General features: G+C 41.5%; 2 protein-coding genes across 3 annotated transcripts; both read right to left on the bottom strand.

Moving 5' to 3' along the window:
- Positions 1 to 290: 290 nt before the first annotated feature.
- On the bottom strand, positions 291 to 9648 carry CASP6 (caspase 6). Of its 2 annotated transcripts, XM_088163842.1 has the most exons (8): positions 9511 to 9648; positions 8375 to 8416; positions 7633 to 7675; positions 5780 to 5926; positions 5263 to 5339; positions 4643 to 4818; positions 2330 to 2486; positions 291 to 1703 (listed from the first exon to the last, which is right to left on the bottom strand). In XM_088163842.1, exons 1-8 carry the CDS (start codon positions 9545 to 9547, stop codon positions 1465 to 1467), a joined length of 918 nt encoding a protein of 305 aa, XP_088019968.1. In that variant the 5' UTR covers positions 9548 to 9648; the 3' UTR covers positions 291 to 1464. The 2 variants fall into 2 exon arrangements, with proteins under 2 accessions (XP_088019968.1, XP_014733800.2); XM_014878314.2 differs by lacking the exon at positions 9511 to 9648 and having other exon boundaries at positions 8375 to 9039.
- A 2254-nt stretch (positions 9649 to 11902) lies between these two features.
- On the bottom strand, positions 11903 to 17514 carry PLA2G12A (phospholipase A2 group XIIA). Its single transcript, XM_014878342.2, has 4 exons — positions 17196 to 17514; positions 15460 to 15536; positions 14442 to 14607; positions 11903 to 13371 (listed from the first exon to the last, which is right to left on the bottom strand). The coding sequence occupies exons 1-4, from the start codon at positions 17407 to 17409 to the stop codon at positions 13253 to 13255; spliced, it is 576 nt and encodes a 191-aa protein (XP_014733828.1). The 5' UTR covers positions 17410 to 17514; the 3' UTR covers positions 11903 to 13252.
- Between the last annotated feature and the right edge of the window lie 342 nt (positions 17515 to 17856).

The following is a 17856-nucleotide window of genomic DNA, read 5'->3' as shown; positions in this document are numbered from 1 at the left end:
CAAATCTCATTAGTACAATGGAGGCATTCTTACTGCTGGTAAAATGACAGAACAAACAAGGATAGCCTTTTTAGTACCATTTACTATATAACACAACAGTAGCTCATAGGATAATTAAATTCTGTGTGGAGTAGTAAGGATTATTTTCCTGCAATTACTGCTTCCTTTTCACTGGTCAGTGCATTGCCTCTTCATAACACCACAGGTGAAGTTTAGATTAGCATGACAATTAAGCTTTCTTAGTAAATAGTGCTGGAAAAGTAAGGTATCTCAAACTTGCTATAAAATCATTTATGTTTCACTGTTGCATTTTATTGAAAGAATTTATCAAAACATTCAAACATACATGATTTATACAAAGTATAAAAGTAGGTGTAGTAAGATACAACATTTATGGAAAGACTTAACTAAAGCAGAGACTGTAAACCAATTTTTTTCCCCCAAGAAAGTGGATTAAGACACTTTGCTCAGTTTGAGTTCTCTGTTGTCCCTCAGAGGAATAACTAATGTAAAAAAAAACCCCCAAAATCAAAGAAAATAAGTATTTGCTTCAAGTCAATACCACTGCAATTACTGATGCTGCAGCAGTAAAAATCCTGTGGTGACCATGTACTTTCACTTTTATGTACACAATGACAGAGGTATGGCTGATCTTCTCCAGGGCCAAGAGGAGGCCTGATCCAACTCAAAGGCCTGAAGTCTGGAGGTTTGCATATGTTACATTTTGTAGAGCTGCCTAGAGAGGTCCAGCAGCTTTAGCTTTAGAGATAATGGACAAGGCAACCTCACCCTGAGCAAGTTGCACATAGTCTCGTCTCACTACTGCTGTTTTTCTCCTGAGGATGCAAAGCACCAGGAAGTTGTAATTGTGCCCCAAGCATAAATTACATTCAAGCAAAAGGAAACCCTTTATTAATCAACCCTATTTGATTAATCCTAGATTAATGCTACAGTTGTACTCAAGGAATTAAGTTCCTTTTTAGCGTTGCAAGAAAATTTTAAAAAGCCCAGTAAAGCTACAAAATTGTGGATTCTGCTGTCCACAAAATTTAAAAGATGCCCTACACACTATATTTCCTGTAAACTGTGGTCTTGGGAGCAAGACAAGTTAATCTATTGGAACATTAGAAATGTTTTGGAAACAGTAAAATGTGCCATAGTTAGATGGCAATCAAGCAAGAAGCTTTTAAGAAAAACGTAGCGTGGAGCATCAATTTCAAAAAAGTTTGAGCACCTTCTAATAGTTTGGCAGAAGTCAAGTTTTCCCAAATTCCCTGAGACTAATTCCCTGGTTTAATTATAGCTTTAAAACTGCTTTAAGGTTTTAGAAACTATTAGGTACACAAACTGTCATGTTCGATCATCCCAGTGATTTTGCAGACAATCTTGTAGAAAATTAAGTCTCCTCATGGTATTCTTTACTTCTGCAGCAAGTAATAGTACTGGTCATCACTGCTAAATAATCTACTTAGATTTTGGATGAAAATACAATTTTTTAGTTAACATTGAGGTAAAACAAGAAATCTGTTTTTTCCCTATAGCATTAGTGTTTTTGCACATACCCACTCTGCGATATGATACTTTCCTGTTAACAACAGTAAGAAGTTCTGTGAACTCCAAGGAAGATCCTTGCTTCCTAAGGGTCTCACACAAATCTTGGATGTACCAGGAACCATTTATAATTTCACGATGAGAATAGTAGCCTAGAGTAGAAAAAGAACATAAAATTACATCCAAAAGTAAGTATTGATAACCTCTTGGAAAAAAAATTGTGAGTCACTGTTTGCTAGCTAGCATTTATAATTATAAATTATGGAATTATAATGGGTGTAAATCTTACTTTGCCAATTATGTAATTTTACTGCAAATTGTAGATTGAAAATGGCTTTGATATCACTTGTAGTGCTCAGAAAAGAGGAACATGATTCAGGGATTGGTAGCTTAAAGGGACTGTATATCCACTTCATAAGAGAACAGATGGGACTGAGGACAACATACATGAGGGGACTCGAGAGAACTGCAATGCAGTGAAAGTAAATCTATAAGCTACCAGAATCCTGGAAGAGATAGATGTTTGCTGTCAGGAGGCAGCTCAGCCACAAGACTGACTGATGACGATGCTTTTGTTTGGCAAATTTAATGCACCTTGATAATCTACTTTCATTTTTTCTTTAGCACATAACATTCTTTCCCAGACAAGGTGCTACTTATGAGACATGTAAATCAGATGACCTGGAACTGTTCTCAATTTTTGGACTGCAGAATGAAGAAGTGTTCAGGGTTGTTACAGTGAAGTATCAGACACTAGATGCAAAATATTAGAACTCACCTTGCGCCACAGAGTAGCACATGATAAAGTCCGCAGCAGCAGGCAGAGTATAGACAGCAGCTGCATCCACTTCAGTCTCATTGCCAAGGGATTCACTGCTGCTGTCTGTTGAATCGTGAGCAATGACTGCATCATCATGTTTATCACCTCGACAAGCCTGTTGGTGAGAATTGTTGTTATGCTTGCACCCCTGCCATCTCACTGTTAATAGATAATTCTGACACTAACCAGAGGCACTTCTGTTCAGCTAGGTGTGCCACATTACCATGACTCTGCCTTCAGAAAGACCCATTTATTTCTCTATCACTTAAAATGTTGGGGACAAAGTCCATGAAAAGCTTGAAGATGATCTCAGAATCACTAAGACCGGAAGGGATCTCTTGAGATCATCTAGTCCAACCCCCTGACTCAAGCAGTGTTAGCTACAGCATGTTGTCCAGGACTATGCACAGTCAGCTTTTGAGGATCTTCATAGGTGGAGACTCCACAATCTCTGTGGGTGACCTCTTCCAGTGTTTGACCAACCTCACATTAAAAAAAAAGGAGTGTTTTCTTGTGTAGAGATGAAATTTTGTGTTGCAATTTGTTCCAGTTGCTTCTTAACCCATCCCTTAGGTACCACTGAAGAGAGCCTGTCTCCCTCTTATTCCCTCCCACGAGGTGTTTAGAACATTGGTAAGATTCCCCTGAGCCATCTTCTCCAAGCTGAACAGTCCAGCTCTCTCAGCCTCTCCTCATATCAAACGTGCTCCAGAGTCCCTTAATCATCTTTGTGGCCCTTTGCAGGACTCACTCCAGTAAGTCTGTATTTTTTCTTGAACTGGGGAACTCAGGACTGGACACAGTACTTCAGATGCAGCCTCACCAGTGCTGAGTAGAGAGGAAGAACTGCTTTCCTTGCTGGCAAGGCAGTTAATTACTGCTCTGAAGCACAGCCATCATTACATGCTGTTACACTTCTGCTCTTAGTGCAATCTCAAATGTGTTTGTTGAGAGAGGGCTTTTTGTGAGAAGTCAGTAGGGATCCCACTATTTTCAGTGATGCAGAAAGGCTACACATAGAGGATAACAAGGTGAGAACACACTCAAAAGATACAAAGGAGTATTACTTCAGAGCTTCCACTAAAAAAAGAAAACACAAAGAATCTTCTTTACAGTGATAAAGTTTCATCTTGATGTTTCTTCTGATTTCCAGAAGTAAGTGACTTCCAGCCAATTGTGCTGGAAAATAACTCAGCTGATGAACTAAGTTAATTAGCTTTTTGATGAGTATATTTTATAAATTTTCCAAGTATTACTTCGAACTTAAAATTGAAATATGAAAGTATTTTTTCCATCTTTGGCACCAGATTAAAAAAAAAAAAGGAAATCTAAATGAGTCCTAATGGAAGGTGAATTAACAATATGCTGCTTCTTGCAGCAACCCTGTGCCCCAAGGAAGCTTTCATATGGGGGAAAAAAAAGGTAATACTTAGAATTACTCTGTAAATTACTATGATTACAATCTGCTGAAGGCCACGTTCATATATAAGTTTGCTAATTGTAATCTGGATAAAGATGGGATAAAGCCCTGCATGGCCTGATTTGACCCCGTGACTTTGCTTTGAACAGGAAGCTGGACCAGAAACCTCCTGAAGTACCTCCCAATTTTTATTCTCCTGTGAACCAAGGGAAGAAACAGGAGGTTACATATGGTCTTTATCTGGCCACTTAGCACAAAGAGTATTCCTGAGACAATAAAGCCTTAATTTGATTCTTTATACTTTACAGAGATGCCAAGTAGACATCTCTGTAGGTCACAGACAAAAAAAGCCCAATCAACAACAACAAATGAAAATCACTACCACCACAAAAACCAACCATCCAAAAAGTTCTGCAAAAAAAATTAAACAGACAAAAAACCCAAACACAAAACCCAACTCCACTAAGGATCAAGTAAAAGGACTTGCCTGGAAGGAAGCAATGAAGATACAAAGGTTTGATAGCTTATCAGCTTAGCCCAGGGCTGTGAACTGATCTGAGGCTGCACAGAACTTTCTCAAAAAACCCTGGTACTGCCTTCTCCGCTATTAAATACATACCAACAGTGGATCTGACATGGGCTTAATTTGTGTTTCGTTTCATAAAAGTACTTATTAAATACAGCTGTAATAATAGTATTAACAGTAGTATACATGAGTTTTTCTAATAAAAAGAGAAGAATCTTTGTCTTAAATGCCTTGTGGAAAGACTGCAGCAGAAAAACTGACATCTGTATTGCAGGAACACACAAGTCCTTGTTAACTCCACTGAATTCAGAAAGAGACATCTTACCTGAATGATAAATATCTTTGGTTTTCCTACCAAACTCTGACACTTGTCTCCTTTGAACATGTCTGTGATTGTCTGAATGTTGATTTTGTCATCATATGCATAAATGTGATCATCCTCACCGTGACTCAGGAACACACACACAAAGCAGTCAGCATTGCTGTGGTCATCCATAGAGGCTGAAATAGTCAAGTGGTGTTTAAATGACAGAACAGTCATATTCAGGTCTAGAAAACATTGTACGTTTGTATCATATAATTTAATCCTCAATCAGTCCTTTTTCAAATGGATGCTATTGTCAGGTAGAGTCACATTGTAGGGATTTCAAGGTGCATTGGTTCTACCTGGCTCAGGGGCCACTAACGATAAAAAGAAAGATGTAATTATCTTCTCCCAGCTGCATGTACTGTCTTTCAGCTTTAAGTGACTTAATTAGTTCTCTCCATAGAAACTTCACTTTCATTGGAATAAAATAATCTTCAGTCTAACCTTTAAGTCCTTCTAATTTTAAATACCTTGTGCACAAAACTTTATTTTGAGTTAGATAACGGAGAGATTGGAAGAAAAGGTATCTGAGAATTCTGCTGCAACAATTTAGACATAACCAATACATAGTCTCTTACCTTCATAAATTTTCTGCCGCACATCTTCTGCTTTCAGATCATCAAAAAGTCTGACTTCAAACCCAAGCTCTGTCAAACTATTGTTAGAACAGATCAGTATTAGTAAAAATTTTGCTCAAATTATATACCAATTACTACCAATTCAGTTTCTTTCCCTGTGGGGGAATTAATATTCCTATGCATTATTTATGAACAAAACTACTAAAGTTGATTTTGAATTCAAACTGGGGTCAACTACAAGTCTAACACCCAAAGTTACTTCAAACAGTTTGTCCAAAGATAGCTCTGGACTCACTGAACTCACAGGACTTGTGCCAGCAGTTTCTGTGAGCTAAAAGAAATGTGCCATGAAATTTTTTAATTACAGCTTTCTTCACCCAAGTTGCATAGATAGGTGCTATGTCTGCAACATCTTCCAGTCTCTACTTAAATACAAGATTTAGTTAACTCCTCAATTTGACCACAACTTCTAAAGTTTAGATTTTTTAAGGTTTAGTAGAGCAGCCAAGTTTCTTACCTGTGTTTCAGATTGTCTCTGTCTGACATAGTCCCACGTCTATCTGTCAGCATTAAACGCCAAAAAAAGTGCTCATGATTGAAGATTAATGCAACTCCTCTTCTTTGATGGTTCATTTTGTATTCCACTGCAGGATCAAGTGATTGTCTGCCGCCACAGATGGAAAGCATTCTTGGTAAATGACGCTGTTTCATTAGTTAAGGCACATTATGGTGCATTTCAGACATGGCTCCAATTCTCTATGTTACGTGTTTAGCTAAATATTAACATAATTTGATAGTACACATGTACTTATTTGGAACTGTAGCTGTGATTTGCTTCAAGTTCTTCTAAGTAAATCAAGTGCTGCATTCAAAACAATAAACTGGGGATGAGGTGCTAAATGTAGTGTATCTTGCAAAAGGAGAACAAATGTTTATTATTTACCCTAATGAAATGAAAGCTATGACAACACAACAATTCATCTAAGTTTTTAGCAATCAGCCCACAAAATCCTAAAATTGAAGGACAGAGGTCTTCTTAAGGACAGAATAAATTGCCTACCCAGCTTCTAAGTAGAGGACTTTATCATGTCAGCAAACACACAGAATACCTGTGTGTTTGGGAGTAACATTCCACAATTTTGTTGGTTTATGAGCAAAACGCAGCATAGGATGCATGACAGCACACTCTGGACTTGACTGTGGACCTACAGTCATGCCAACACTTGGACCCAAAAGATCCTAAGTGTTGACATGGCAATAATTAGAAATAAAAAGCAGACAATCTTTCCGCTTGGTCCGAAAACAGAAACTGAAACACTTCTGTCAACAGCACTGGCAATAGACAACTCCTGAGTTCGATGTACATGGAATTAAAGTCCAGGTCATGCTGCCCCAGGACTGGCTCTGGTCAGAGCTGTCATTTTTGCCACGTTAATACTTTCTTTCATGCTATGGAATATTCAGGTTTGTGCAATTACAGGAGAAAGTTGCTGAGAATATTTGCCTGCAGATGTTCAAGATCAGAGCTTCACTGGCAAACGCTTTTGTTTCACAACAAAATTACCATCATTATCTGTAGACTATCTCTGCTTCTCCACTTTGTTCTGAGTATCCCCTTAATGAAACATCTTTTTGTAACATCTACATAAGAATTCAGACAAAGAACAGGAATTTAGGATGACTGTTCAAAATCAGGGAGGTTCTACAATATTCTGTAATGTTGGCTGGATAACCAATAAGAGAAGCTGGGTGTTTTATCACATTCTTCCGATTCTGAGTACCAAACATGATAAAATGCAAAGATTATAAATATTAGCCTTGTAATTATGAAAAATTTCACCTGTACCAGTACCGGAATTTTTTCAGATTTTGCCAGTTTCTCTTCCTTAGGATTTGGCTAGGTGCGTGGCTAGTAGGAATTTTCGACAGTTTGGTTGCTGCATCCTGTGGATGACCATTGAAGGATGATTCCCTAAATAGTTCTTTCTCTACTCAGCTGTATGGATGAGGCAAAGTTATCAGGCAGGTAGTTTACTGCTTTCAGGGCTTTCATGGAATCACTGTTACATGGTCCATTTCCCCTCCTTCCAGAGGAATACATTCCTGTGCTACAATCTACCACTTAGTCTGTCCAGTGGCTCCTTAGATTGTGATTTTCCTGCACATTGTCTACAATAAAAAGAAAACACTCCTCATAGTCCCTTCCACGTGCCTTCACATCTGCATCTGGTGTAGCCAAAACTACAAACATGTTTTGTAAGTGGGTGGAGTTGAATCAAATAATTCTGTCGGATTGTTAATAAAAATCAGAAAACCCTGCACTGACCTCAGTCCCTTGGGACTTGCCTGTCACTTCCACCAGAACTTTACCTTGTATTGAATGCATCTACTTCTGTGATGTTCTCATTCCCATCTGTTAGAGAAATCAAAAAGTTATTTAGCCACAAAATCATTCATTAAAAACAAACGAAACCAATTTGAACTTATGCATCCAGCCTTAAAGTTTAGCTGTTAATGTGAACCAAAAGCTCATTCAGACATCAGGTAAGCAGGCATGCAGGTAAACAGCCTCATTAATGCTTGCACCCACAGCCTTTGGAGGCTGTTCTGGAAGTTCTGACTCCAACAGTCTGAATTTCAGGTGGTCAAGACATGCAGATTTTCTATCTGTCTATCTGCACCTATATAAACATATTCAGAGATCATGATTTTATATAACTAACTAGCTGGGTGTATGTTTTAAAAGAGACTCTAACTCAATAGTTGCAATTTTACATAACTTAAAAATATACTAGTGTCTCTTTTCTTTCAGTAATGCTGCTAATACAAAGCTGAGCATTCTCTTTGAGTTTGGATGCAGGTTTAAACCTTTTCTTCTGTTGAACTATACAGACTTCAAGTACCTCCAGTACAGAATGGACATAAAAGTAACAACGTGGGAACAACAAGGAACATGCACATCCTGGGAGTGTGCAGAACTACAGACTTGCAGATGGTTAGGCCAAAATACTTGTTCCTCTCACTTAAGCATTTCAGTGGGCTATTAAATCACTACTACTACTACTGGTAGAGACTAACTACCACATTATGAGAACTGTAAATGACACTGTACCTGTGGTGGGTGATATAGGTCTGCTATCCAGCTGGACATGGTCTGCAATTATAAGAAGAGTCAAATGTACATGTATTTTACAAACTACTTTGCACATAAGATACTAGCTTGTCACATCTATTTTTCAAATGTTATTAATGCCTTTTGCAAAACTAATATAGCTATGTATTGACAGAGGACAAAAGTTCTTGCAATCCACTCCCCCCAAAACAGATCATAAAATTTTGTATTATCAAACTTGAAGACAGAAAATATAGTAAGAACAAGACACAGAAGGAATAGAATTCCTGGGCTACAGGAAACTAGGAAAAGATGGTTTTCTTGATAATTTAATCCTGTTTAGTAACTCAGTCCTTGGCTTTTCATTGTCACTGTCATATCACAGCTTCATTCACTTAAACACTATTTGAATTATCATGATTTATGAAAAGTTTTCTGTTTGTCTTACACAGGAACAAGCTTGTTCTAAAATCCGATTGAGACCAACAGGACTACCTGTCTTTAATTTCGTGAAGATGGATTGCTTCAAAGGAATCAAAAATCAGGTATGCACTAGGTTACACTGGAATCTCACGGCATCTTTGCCTGGAAGCGTTTCCGTCTCAACCATCGAGACCAAAGGGCAAGGCACTTAGAAACAACCAAATGGCACACAAAAGAAATCCCTTGAAGCCTAGCTTTAAGCCTAGCTGCGTCTCCGAGATTCCAACTCAAGTTTTGCTGCCCTGACTTCTCCTGCCCTCTTGTTACACGCCGAGGACTTTCCCCGCTTCCCTGTCCGGCGGCAGCGCCCGGGGCTGCAGGGGGGTTTTCCCCCGGGCAGAGTGCCCTGGATTTTCCTGCAAATCCATTTCCTCCTGGGCCGCCGCCATCCTCCGCCTCGCACCTTCCCCGTTCCCTTCCTGCTCCCGAAGGAAGGGAGGAAGGAAGGGCAAAAGCAAAGGTCCCGCTCTCCATGACCGCCGGCAGGGCCCTCCGGGCAGCGCCCCCACTCTGGGGGAAGAAGCCCCGCTGTCCCCGGCCCCCCGCAGACATTCCACATCCCGCTCCCGCTCCTGCTCCGCCTGGCCCCGGCAGGAACCCAAACCAGCGGCGCGTCCCGGCCCTTCCCCGCCGCGTCCCCTCCGCACACGCACCCGCACCCGCCGGTGACCGCGGCTCCGAGCCTGACATCGCCGTGGACCAAGGCACCGGCTGGACAGCGACACAAACCGAGCCCAACCGAGCGAAGCCGGCCCGTCTCTTCCTCTCCCGCGCCTTCCGGGGGGTCAGACCCCTCCTCCCGGGGGCGGGCGCTTGTGGACCGCCTCCGCCAGCAGCGGGGCGAGGGAAAGCCAGGAAAGCCCCTGGGTGAGGTGTCAAAGTGCGCCGTGTGGTACCTGTGCTCCTACTTCAGCGGCCGGGGTCAAGTAACTGCACCGCTGTACAAAACCATCGTCCTGAAATATGGTGAGACCATCCCCTATTCACTTAGTTTAAATTCTTCAAAATTGTACTCAGATTCCCATTTCAGGCGCATAGAGTTTTCTTTCCTGTAAGGCTCCTGTTCCTCAAAGTGCGTTTTCATTCGAGCACCCACACACAATCCTTGAGAGGTTTGGATGTGTGGATCATTCTGCAGCTTTGCTCTGTTCTCGCTTCAGTTCTCTTTGATGATTTCGGAACTGTGAAGCGAGTGACAAGGTATTGACGAGTACCCAGGTATCTTAACGAGTATTCTCCAACCGGGAATTAGGCGGCACTTACCCGTCACTGATCAACTGCATAACAAATTTCTAAACCAAAGCCAATGACAAAAACCCTTCTTCTTTATAAGAAGAATTTTCTATCCAGCCTATTTTTAGGGAGATAAACTCAGATATTGATGTGCAGTTAAGAGGGTGCTGCTACAAGCACAAAAAGAAACAGAGAGTGGAATTACAGGCATTTTTACCCAGTCTGATTTTACCCAGGCTTCTTGCATGGGTAAAGATTTAGACAAGATGTCTCCCTTTGATTAAAGGAGTCATGGGTATTTTTGATTACCTTTACTTGTTTTTTTCTTGTTCGGACTTGTTGCCCTCAGACTGCCAGTAAGCAGCTGGATCAAGATAGAACTTTGTTTCAATTGTTTTTGTGCATACTTTAGTTAGAACATGAAACTATCACCAGGTTTGCATCTTATATTTAGACTCCTACCAAGCAGATTCATTTTTTGGTAACTGCAAATCCCAGCTCTCACAGCTCACGCTAGAGCCGCCCCTGAACCCACCGGCAGCGAGTCTCCCGTGTGAAGCAGCAGCGGCAGAACCAAAATATAGGACTCTGTAACAGCAGTTTGAACTCCTATCAGCCGTGTTCCTCAGTCCAACAGTTCGCTTAGATCCTTGTAAGACAGGGTTTTTCTGCTTTGTTTTGCTGGAGGCTAAGAGCAGACTCAGCCGCTGTGTTCGGATGAGTCACCGGTAACTCGATCGCACTGTTTGCAGCCCCAGGTAGCGCTAGGCTGGTGTGCGTTTCCAGCTCATTCTAATGCATGGAAGTTTTACTGTGAGACATGGACATACGTTTAGAAACACTTTCAGATTGTTGCAGTGGCTGCTAAGTAGGTGGATAGTTTTGGAAAAAGCTTTATGGATGGATCAGAACTGCAGTCTGAAGAAAGAAATTTGATTGTGGACACACACTGCTGTACAGTATTACTGACTACATAAAAACATGCAATATTGAGTTAAATGAGCCGCTGTCTATAGATAGTTTTGTTATGCTTTAATCCAGCATGAAGCTAAACACCACAGGGCTGTTCACTCACTCCCCCCAGTGGATGAGGGAGAAAATCAGAATAAAGGTAAAGACGGTTTAACACGACAGAAAAGAAGGGGAAGATAATAATAAAAGGATATACAATACGAGTGACACACAGTGCAGTTGCTCACCACCCAGTGATCGATGCCCAGCCAGTCCCCAAGGAGCGATCAGTGCCCTTCCCTGGCTAACTCCCCCCGAGTTTTATTGTTCAGCGTGATTTCATATGGTGTGGGATATCCCTTGGGCCAGCTGGGGTCTGCTGACCTAGCTGTGTCTGCTCCCAAATCCCTATGCACATCAGCATCCTCACTGGCAGGGCAGCAGGAGAAGCTGTGTTTTATCAACATTATTTTCATCCTCAAACCAAAACACAGCATTGTATCAGCTGCTAAGGAAAACATTAACTTCAATTGCCACAACCAGGACAAGCATTACATGAATTATATGAATAAATACATGAATTACAGTGGTTTGGACTCACTGTGGTATTTTTGTCATTTTAAACAGACAACGCCATTACCATTCCCTGCTTTAAAGTTAAAAAGATTTTTAGGGTTACGACCATGGAATTCCAGGGTAATTCAGAATTGTTTCAATTCTTTGGTGGAAAATAAGTGTCACCAAAGTTAGGGGAACTACAGGTTCATCTAGAAAAGTTTCATAAAGCTCTACAGTAATACTTCTCTTTTAGTGCTATTTCATATCCACAAATAAGAAAAGAAACCTTGAGGCATGACCAAATTACTTTTGCAGAAACTTATGTTTATGAGGCCCTTACATTCACTGTCATGTACACTAAGCTCTAGTAACAAACTAAAACCACAACTGGTAAAGAAAAAACACACAAAATTATATTACATTATAGTCCATGAGTCCAGTGAATTTTATGCATTTAGTTTCTATTACCTGTTCACAGATGCCAATATTTCAATTTTCATTCCTCTCCTGTGAATATCTAAAGCAGAACTGCTTTTTAATGAAAGCAAATCATTATCTTTTTAACAGAGGACCTAATGCAAAAGTTAACTAAGAACTGACACCTGTAGATAAGCAAAAAGTACAGAGAGTACAGAGAGCAAACGCCAAATAATTCAGACACCAGGTGATTTTAGCTATAGAAGTCAGAGAGGGAACAAGTGACAGACGTACAGGCTCATATATCCATTAGCCTCACAGAGGGCATCTTAAATTTTGGGCACCGTGATCTTAACTGTGGAACTTGAAAGCAAAGAGGAATACAGTAGTCAAGTTGTGCCACAACAGAAATACAAATCAGCATATTTCTACATATATCCTTTCCATGCATACAATACCCAACACAAAATGTTTTATTCAAAAACAGACATAAATTGATGAATTATTTAAAAATAACATAGAAACTACATTTCACCATTCTGTCAAATCAAAAGTAGACCCTTAGGCTGCAAACTGTTCATTTTACTAGAGAGCCCTTAAAAGGATCAACATATCTGATCTGAAAAGTGCTGCAGAAGCAAGACATTGATATAGAATCAGGTTGAAATATGCAGTGCATGTACATTGACTTGGGGCATTTTCCTTGTTTCTTTAACAACAAACCTGCAGGACCACATACACGAGAGAGAACTGAAGGCAATTGCAGCAGAAACACGCAAGTACAGGCTATGTAAGATGTCTTATATTGGTACGCACAACACACTCTTTCCTGCTGAACCCATCAGATGCTTCAACTGCTAGTAAACCTAAAATTTGACCTGTATTAAAAATCACCTGAGAATTCAATATCTCTCTGGTGCCTCTGACGTCCCCACTATGGAGTTTTCTTGGGAACATTAAAATGGCACCAGCATTTTAAAACAGCATGCCCTAGGAGAACATACACCAAAGGAAGGCAATTTTAGTTCCTAAGCTTCTGGCATAAAATGGAGAGAAGGACATCTTGTTTCTTTTTTACATGAGTAAGAATATTGTAGTGATCTTCAAATCAGTAAATTCATGTCAATGTCTAATATATCAGTGTCTGAAAAGGGCAAAGGTTTGTAACCAAAGCCTTGCTTCATTTTGGCTGAATCTTCGGCTTCATTCTACACCACGAGATCTCAGTGTCTTCCTTCAGAGATCTGTTTTGCCCTCGTAGCGACACATACAAGCAGCTCTCTGGCTATCCAGGTATGGTTTGCATCCTAAATGTATAACTGCATCAAACAGCAGCTGAACAGTTGACTCACAAGCTGCAAGCAAAGAAGAGTTTAGTTAAAAGTATTCTTTGGGTGGAATGTGAAACTAACAGGAGAAAACTGGCAAACCGGGAATGACTCAAAGAAAGAAGCAATCTTCTCTGAGCATAGCAAATAGATTGTCAAATCAAACACTGAACCAACACAGAGTCATTAAAGTTTTGAGTAAAGGTTTTTTAATATGCCAAACAAAATGAAAATTCATTGCATATGGAATGTGATCTGTGTTGGAAACATATTGAGTCTTGGAAGATGGAAGAGCTGGTTTACCTCCTCGCTCTTTGCACCCCAGTTTATGTATCAGCTCAACAGAATTGAACAAATATTCAGCAGTTCTAACACTAAAGACTAACATGATGATTTATTTACAGTTAAGTAAATTTGAGAGGTTCAAACACAACATTATTCTAAAATCTTGCTGCTCTCAGTGGGAGTATTTATTGTGAAAGTGACATTGTCCGAGTTAAAAAATGGTTATGTCATGTATCCATCAGATGCAGGCCAATGACCAGAAGAAATATCACACGGCCTGTTACTAATATTTATTCACTAGAGGACAGCATTAAGTACTTCCACTATGATCGTATCTTATTTTAATACCTTATTTCACAACAGGGTAAGAGTCTTTTTTTCTGACCTCTCTCTGAAGAATTCAGACAGGCCTCTGATTTACACACTCCAACACTACAGTTTACTAGCAATCACACGCAGAAGTTTAGAAATCACCCAGCAGAACAGTCATGTTACAGCTGTGTTACAGTAAATGCAAGAATTATACATGCATTTTGATCAAGTTGTATTCCCATATTCATAGTCCCAAATGGGAAGCATTATTTTTCCCCTAAAGTTAAAACTAACCTTAATTCAAAGTTAGTTTTAACCCTTATCATTTTCTTCTGCTGTGTCACTGATCTGCTGTACAAGCATCTGGGCTGCACAGCAGAGGGACATAACAAAGCATCTTTCATCAGCTTATGAAAATGTAGCCTTGCTGCACTGCAGAATATTCTTTGCCAAGCTAAGTTTGGGTTAAATTTGAAAAAAAAAATATTTTTCACACTTACCCTGGACACTCTCTGAGATTCCAAGCGTTTTCTGCACATCTCTGCAAATTTTTGAGAGGCAGGTCTGAAACTGCTCATCACAATCATTTTTTTTATTGCCACAAGTATCATAGCATCTGTCGTGGTGATTGCAGCACCTTGTCATTGAAGGGATACCAATGTCAAACTGTGAAGAAAACACACACACACCTCCATTGGTACTCCAGTATAAGAAAAATACAGCCTATGGACACAGACTGTAAAAGTTAAAAATTAAAACTAACGTGATGGGTTGAGATAAAGACAGTTTAATAGATGAATAAAAGACAAAAATGTCCCAAAATGAGCAGCGCAAAAACCATTCACCACATTTCAAAGCAGAGGGGATATCAAGCCAGTCTCTGAGCAAAAGCCACCTGGAAGTCATACACAGCTCTACCATGACCCCCTCCCCACCTTCTCCCACTGCTCCAGTTTTTATTGCTGAGCACCACTATATAGTATGGAATATCCCTCTGTTCACTGTAGGTCTGCTACCCCAGCTGTGTCCCCACCCAATCTCTTGCCCAGCCCCAGCCTACTCTGGGGTGGTGGATGGGCAGAGTGGGCGGATAAAGAGAAAGTCCCAAAGCTGGAGGACAACAAGCTCACTCCTATTTTCTTTCTAGCGTTAAGGAAAAAGGGTTAGTGTCAGTAAAGACTGCAAGAGTCATAGCCAAACCCTCCACTCTCACACAGCTACAGCTGCAGTTATTCAACACCTTCAGGGCTATGCAAACAAAATACTAAACCAAACACTCAAAACGCAAGAAATTTATCATCATTATTATGCTTGTAATCTTTGAAAATGTTTATGCTATTCGTTTACAATATGAACACTTCCCATATGTTGTTACCAGAGCACGTGTTAGGAGCTGGTAAGAACAGGGACCTTGTATATGGATGCTGTCTCAGAAGGGGGGATGAAAAATATCATCTGCATTGAGGAAAGCTGATGTATGAAAGCCACACAAAGAAGCCCCAAAATGGAAATACTTACCTGAACTCCAAATACAGGGGATCCACAGCCATTTGGTGGTGATGGTTTATATCCATAGCGAGGAACAGGCCTTGATCCTGAAAGAGGTAATTTGTCATGTCACAAATAGATTTTTTGCATAGGATTTTAGTAGTTTTAAAACTTATTTTTCACTGGATTTTAGTAGTTTAAAAACTCACCACAGACATTTGTTTGGCTCAAGACAGTATTGGTTATATTTTTAACTTAAAAACATATATTCAGGCACCTGCATATCAACAATTCTTTCCAAATTACAACTTACGGGTACTAAGCAATTTTTTTTAGAAAAGGGGACAAGGCACCTGAGCAAGTGTTAATGTTTGCTTCCCAAGTTTAAAAGAAAACAAACTAAAACTAGAATCAATGTGTTGGTTAAGTATGCAATAGATAGGAGTATAGTAACAGAGTACTTTAGTGTAAGTTCATTAATACTTCCATGCTTTATATGCAATCAACAGTAGTTCTCTGATTTTTCTTGTCTTAATTGAAGTGAAACATCATTTTTATTTCTACAGCTGTAACATTAACAGAATTTAAATTAGAGAATGCTAAAGTCACATCTCCCTGAACACTCGCTAATGCAGGAATTCTGCATCTCAAGTTAAGGAAGACTGTCTTCCTTAAAGAGTTAATTTGAAAAATGACCCTCCAGTTCATTTCAGTATTGGAAACAATCTGAGGTCACAATTAAAAAGTAATAGAGAGGGGGGGAAAAAAACACATTTGAAAGATGCATATTTTAGTACAGAATATAAGTGTCCTGGCCACTCTTGTGGACCCAGACAGGGTGTCACCACCAGACTCATTTCCTGACTTAACAAATAATCCAGCACAGTAAACTGGGGTGATGTGATTCCACCATGCCAGGCTAGATGAGCCTCCCATTTTGGGGTGCTCTTGGAGCGCCAGTGAAAAGTCTGGAAAGAAATCCCATTTCTGGAGCATTGCCTGCCGGGCACCCGGGTTGGGCACGTCAGGGGAGGTGATCACCAAATGGGTCAGGCTGGACCAGTGAGTCGTCTGGTCCAAACGCCCTGCTCAAGGCAAGGTCAACCTATTAATAATAGTCTGAAAAATAATAATGATGATGATTATGATAATAATAATAACCATTATCATAATCTATCAGGTCATGCCAACTTGAGCTGCCTCAATTATTGTTCAGGTAAATCAGGCAGCTGAAACGCAGGGAAGAAAGAAGCACAGATGTCCTCTGCTGGTACCAGCAGGATTTACGAATGGCAGGATGCATTCCTTCCACTGGCAAACGCGTCTCCCATTAAAACCTGTTCCTCAAGTGTGACTTCGAAACAACATATTCCATAGCTTTTCTGTCCCAAACCGAAATGCTCAGGAGTGTTCGTAAATACCCAGCCGGGAGGGAGCAATTCTTCCCACTCCACGGTTTTTCCCTGTACACATCAGCTACCTGTCTGACAGTAGTAAGCCCTTCTCCAAGGCAAACATCTTGGAGACGTTTAAAAGGACCTATTTAAAAGTCGCGTTAAGAGAACTCCTTACGTACACATGCTCCGTACACGTTGTACACGTATTTAAACACACACACACGTGCAAGAGCTTGCTCGCTGAGGTTTATACACGTATTTACAGGTATGTACGCCGGTAAGAGCCCGGCGGGGAGGTTTGCCCGGGGAGCGGCGCTGGGGCCCGGCCGCCCTGCCCGGGACAAGGGTCGCGCCGCCAGCCTCGCTCACCGTCGCTGCACTTGTACTGGCAGAGCCCGTCCTCGCCGCCCAGCAGGTCGAGGGCCGCGTTCAGGTACATGTCGATCTTGTGCACGCCATTGCGGATCGTCTTCAGCGTCATCCGCCAGTCCGGGGTCTGCGGCGCCTCCTGGCCCCGCGCCGGCCGCCAGGCGCACGCTGCGACCAGCAGCAGCAGCAGCAGCGACAGCCGGGCGGGGGCCATGCCGAGCCCGCTAAGCCGCCGCCTTCTCCTCCGCCGCCCGCCCGGCCCGGCCCGCTGCTACTACGGCCACGGCCGCCATGGTCCCGCGGCCCCGCCCGTGCGCCCGACCGCGGGGAGGAGCGTCCAAGGCCGTTCGCCCCATGGCAGCGCCGCGGAGCGCTCCGTGTCCCTTCTGCCGTGTCCACTCTGCCCTCTCCCTTCTGCACTGTCCTCTCTGCTGTGTCACCTGTGCGGTGCGCGGCCTTCCGAACGGGAGCAGCGACAAGCGTGCCTGCCCTGGCACCTCGGCAGCTCGGCGCTGGCTGGGCAGGGCCCCCGGAGGTACCGGAATTTGTGGTGATGTTGGGTGGGAAGGAAACTCACCCGGTCACGTTTGCACATGTGAGTGGTTCTCTTTCCATCGTCAAAAGTGCAAGGCGAGGTTGCAAAGCGGAGCAAAATGAAAGT

The sequence above is a fragment of the Sturnus vulgaris genome, chromosome 4 (genome assembly GCF_052056855.1).
Source record: "Sturnus vulgaris isolate bStuVul1 chromosome 4, bStuVul1.hap1, whole genome shotgun sequence".
Lineage (NCBI taxonomy): Eukaryota > Metazoa > Chordata > Aves > Passeriformes > Sturnidae > Sturnus > Sturnus vulgaris.
Note: the sequence above shows the minus strand (reverse complement) of the source record. Positions and strands in the feature narration are given on the sequence as shown.

Coding starts and splice junctions, on each gene's coding strand:
- CASP6 (XM_014878314.2), bottom strand. CDS start 8,471: ATGTGCAAAGTAGTTTGTAAAATACATGTACATTTGACTCTTCTTATA. Junction 5,927..7,632: donor GTAGATGCATTCAATACAAG/GTAAAGTTCTGG, acceptor CTGTGGCGGCAG/ACAATCACTTGATCCTGCAG. Junction 5,340..5,779: donor AGAGACAATCTGAAACACAG/GTAAGAAACTTG, acceptor TTCTAACAATAG/TTTGACAGAGCTTGGGTTTG.
- PLA2G12A (XM_014878342.2), bottom strand. CDS start 17,409: ATGGCCCCCGCCCGGCTGTCGCTGCTGCTGCTGCTGCTGGTCGCAGCG. Junction 15,537..17,195: donor CCAGTACAAGTGCAGCGACG/GTGAGCGAGGCT, acceptor TACCTCTTTCAG/GATCAAGGCCTGTTCCTCGC. Junction 14,608..15,459: donor CCCCTGTATTTGGAGTTCAG/GTAAGTATTTCC, acceptor TTTTCTTCACAG/TTTGACATTGGTATCCCTTC.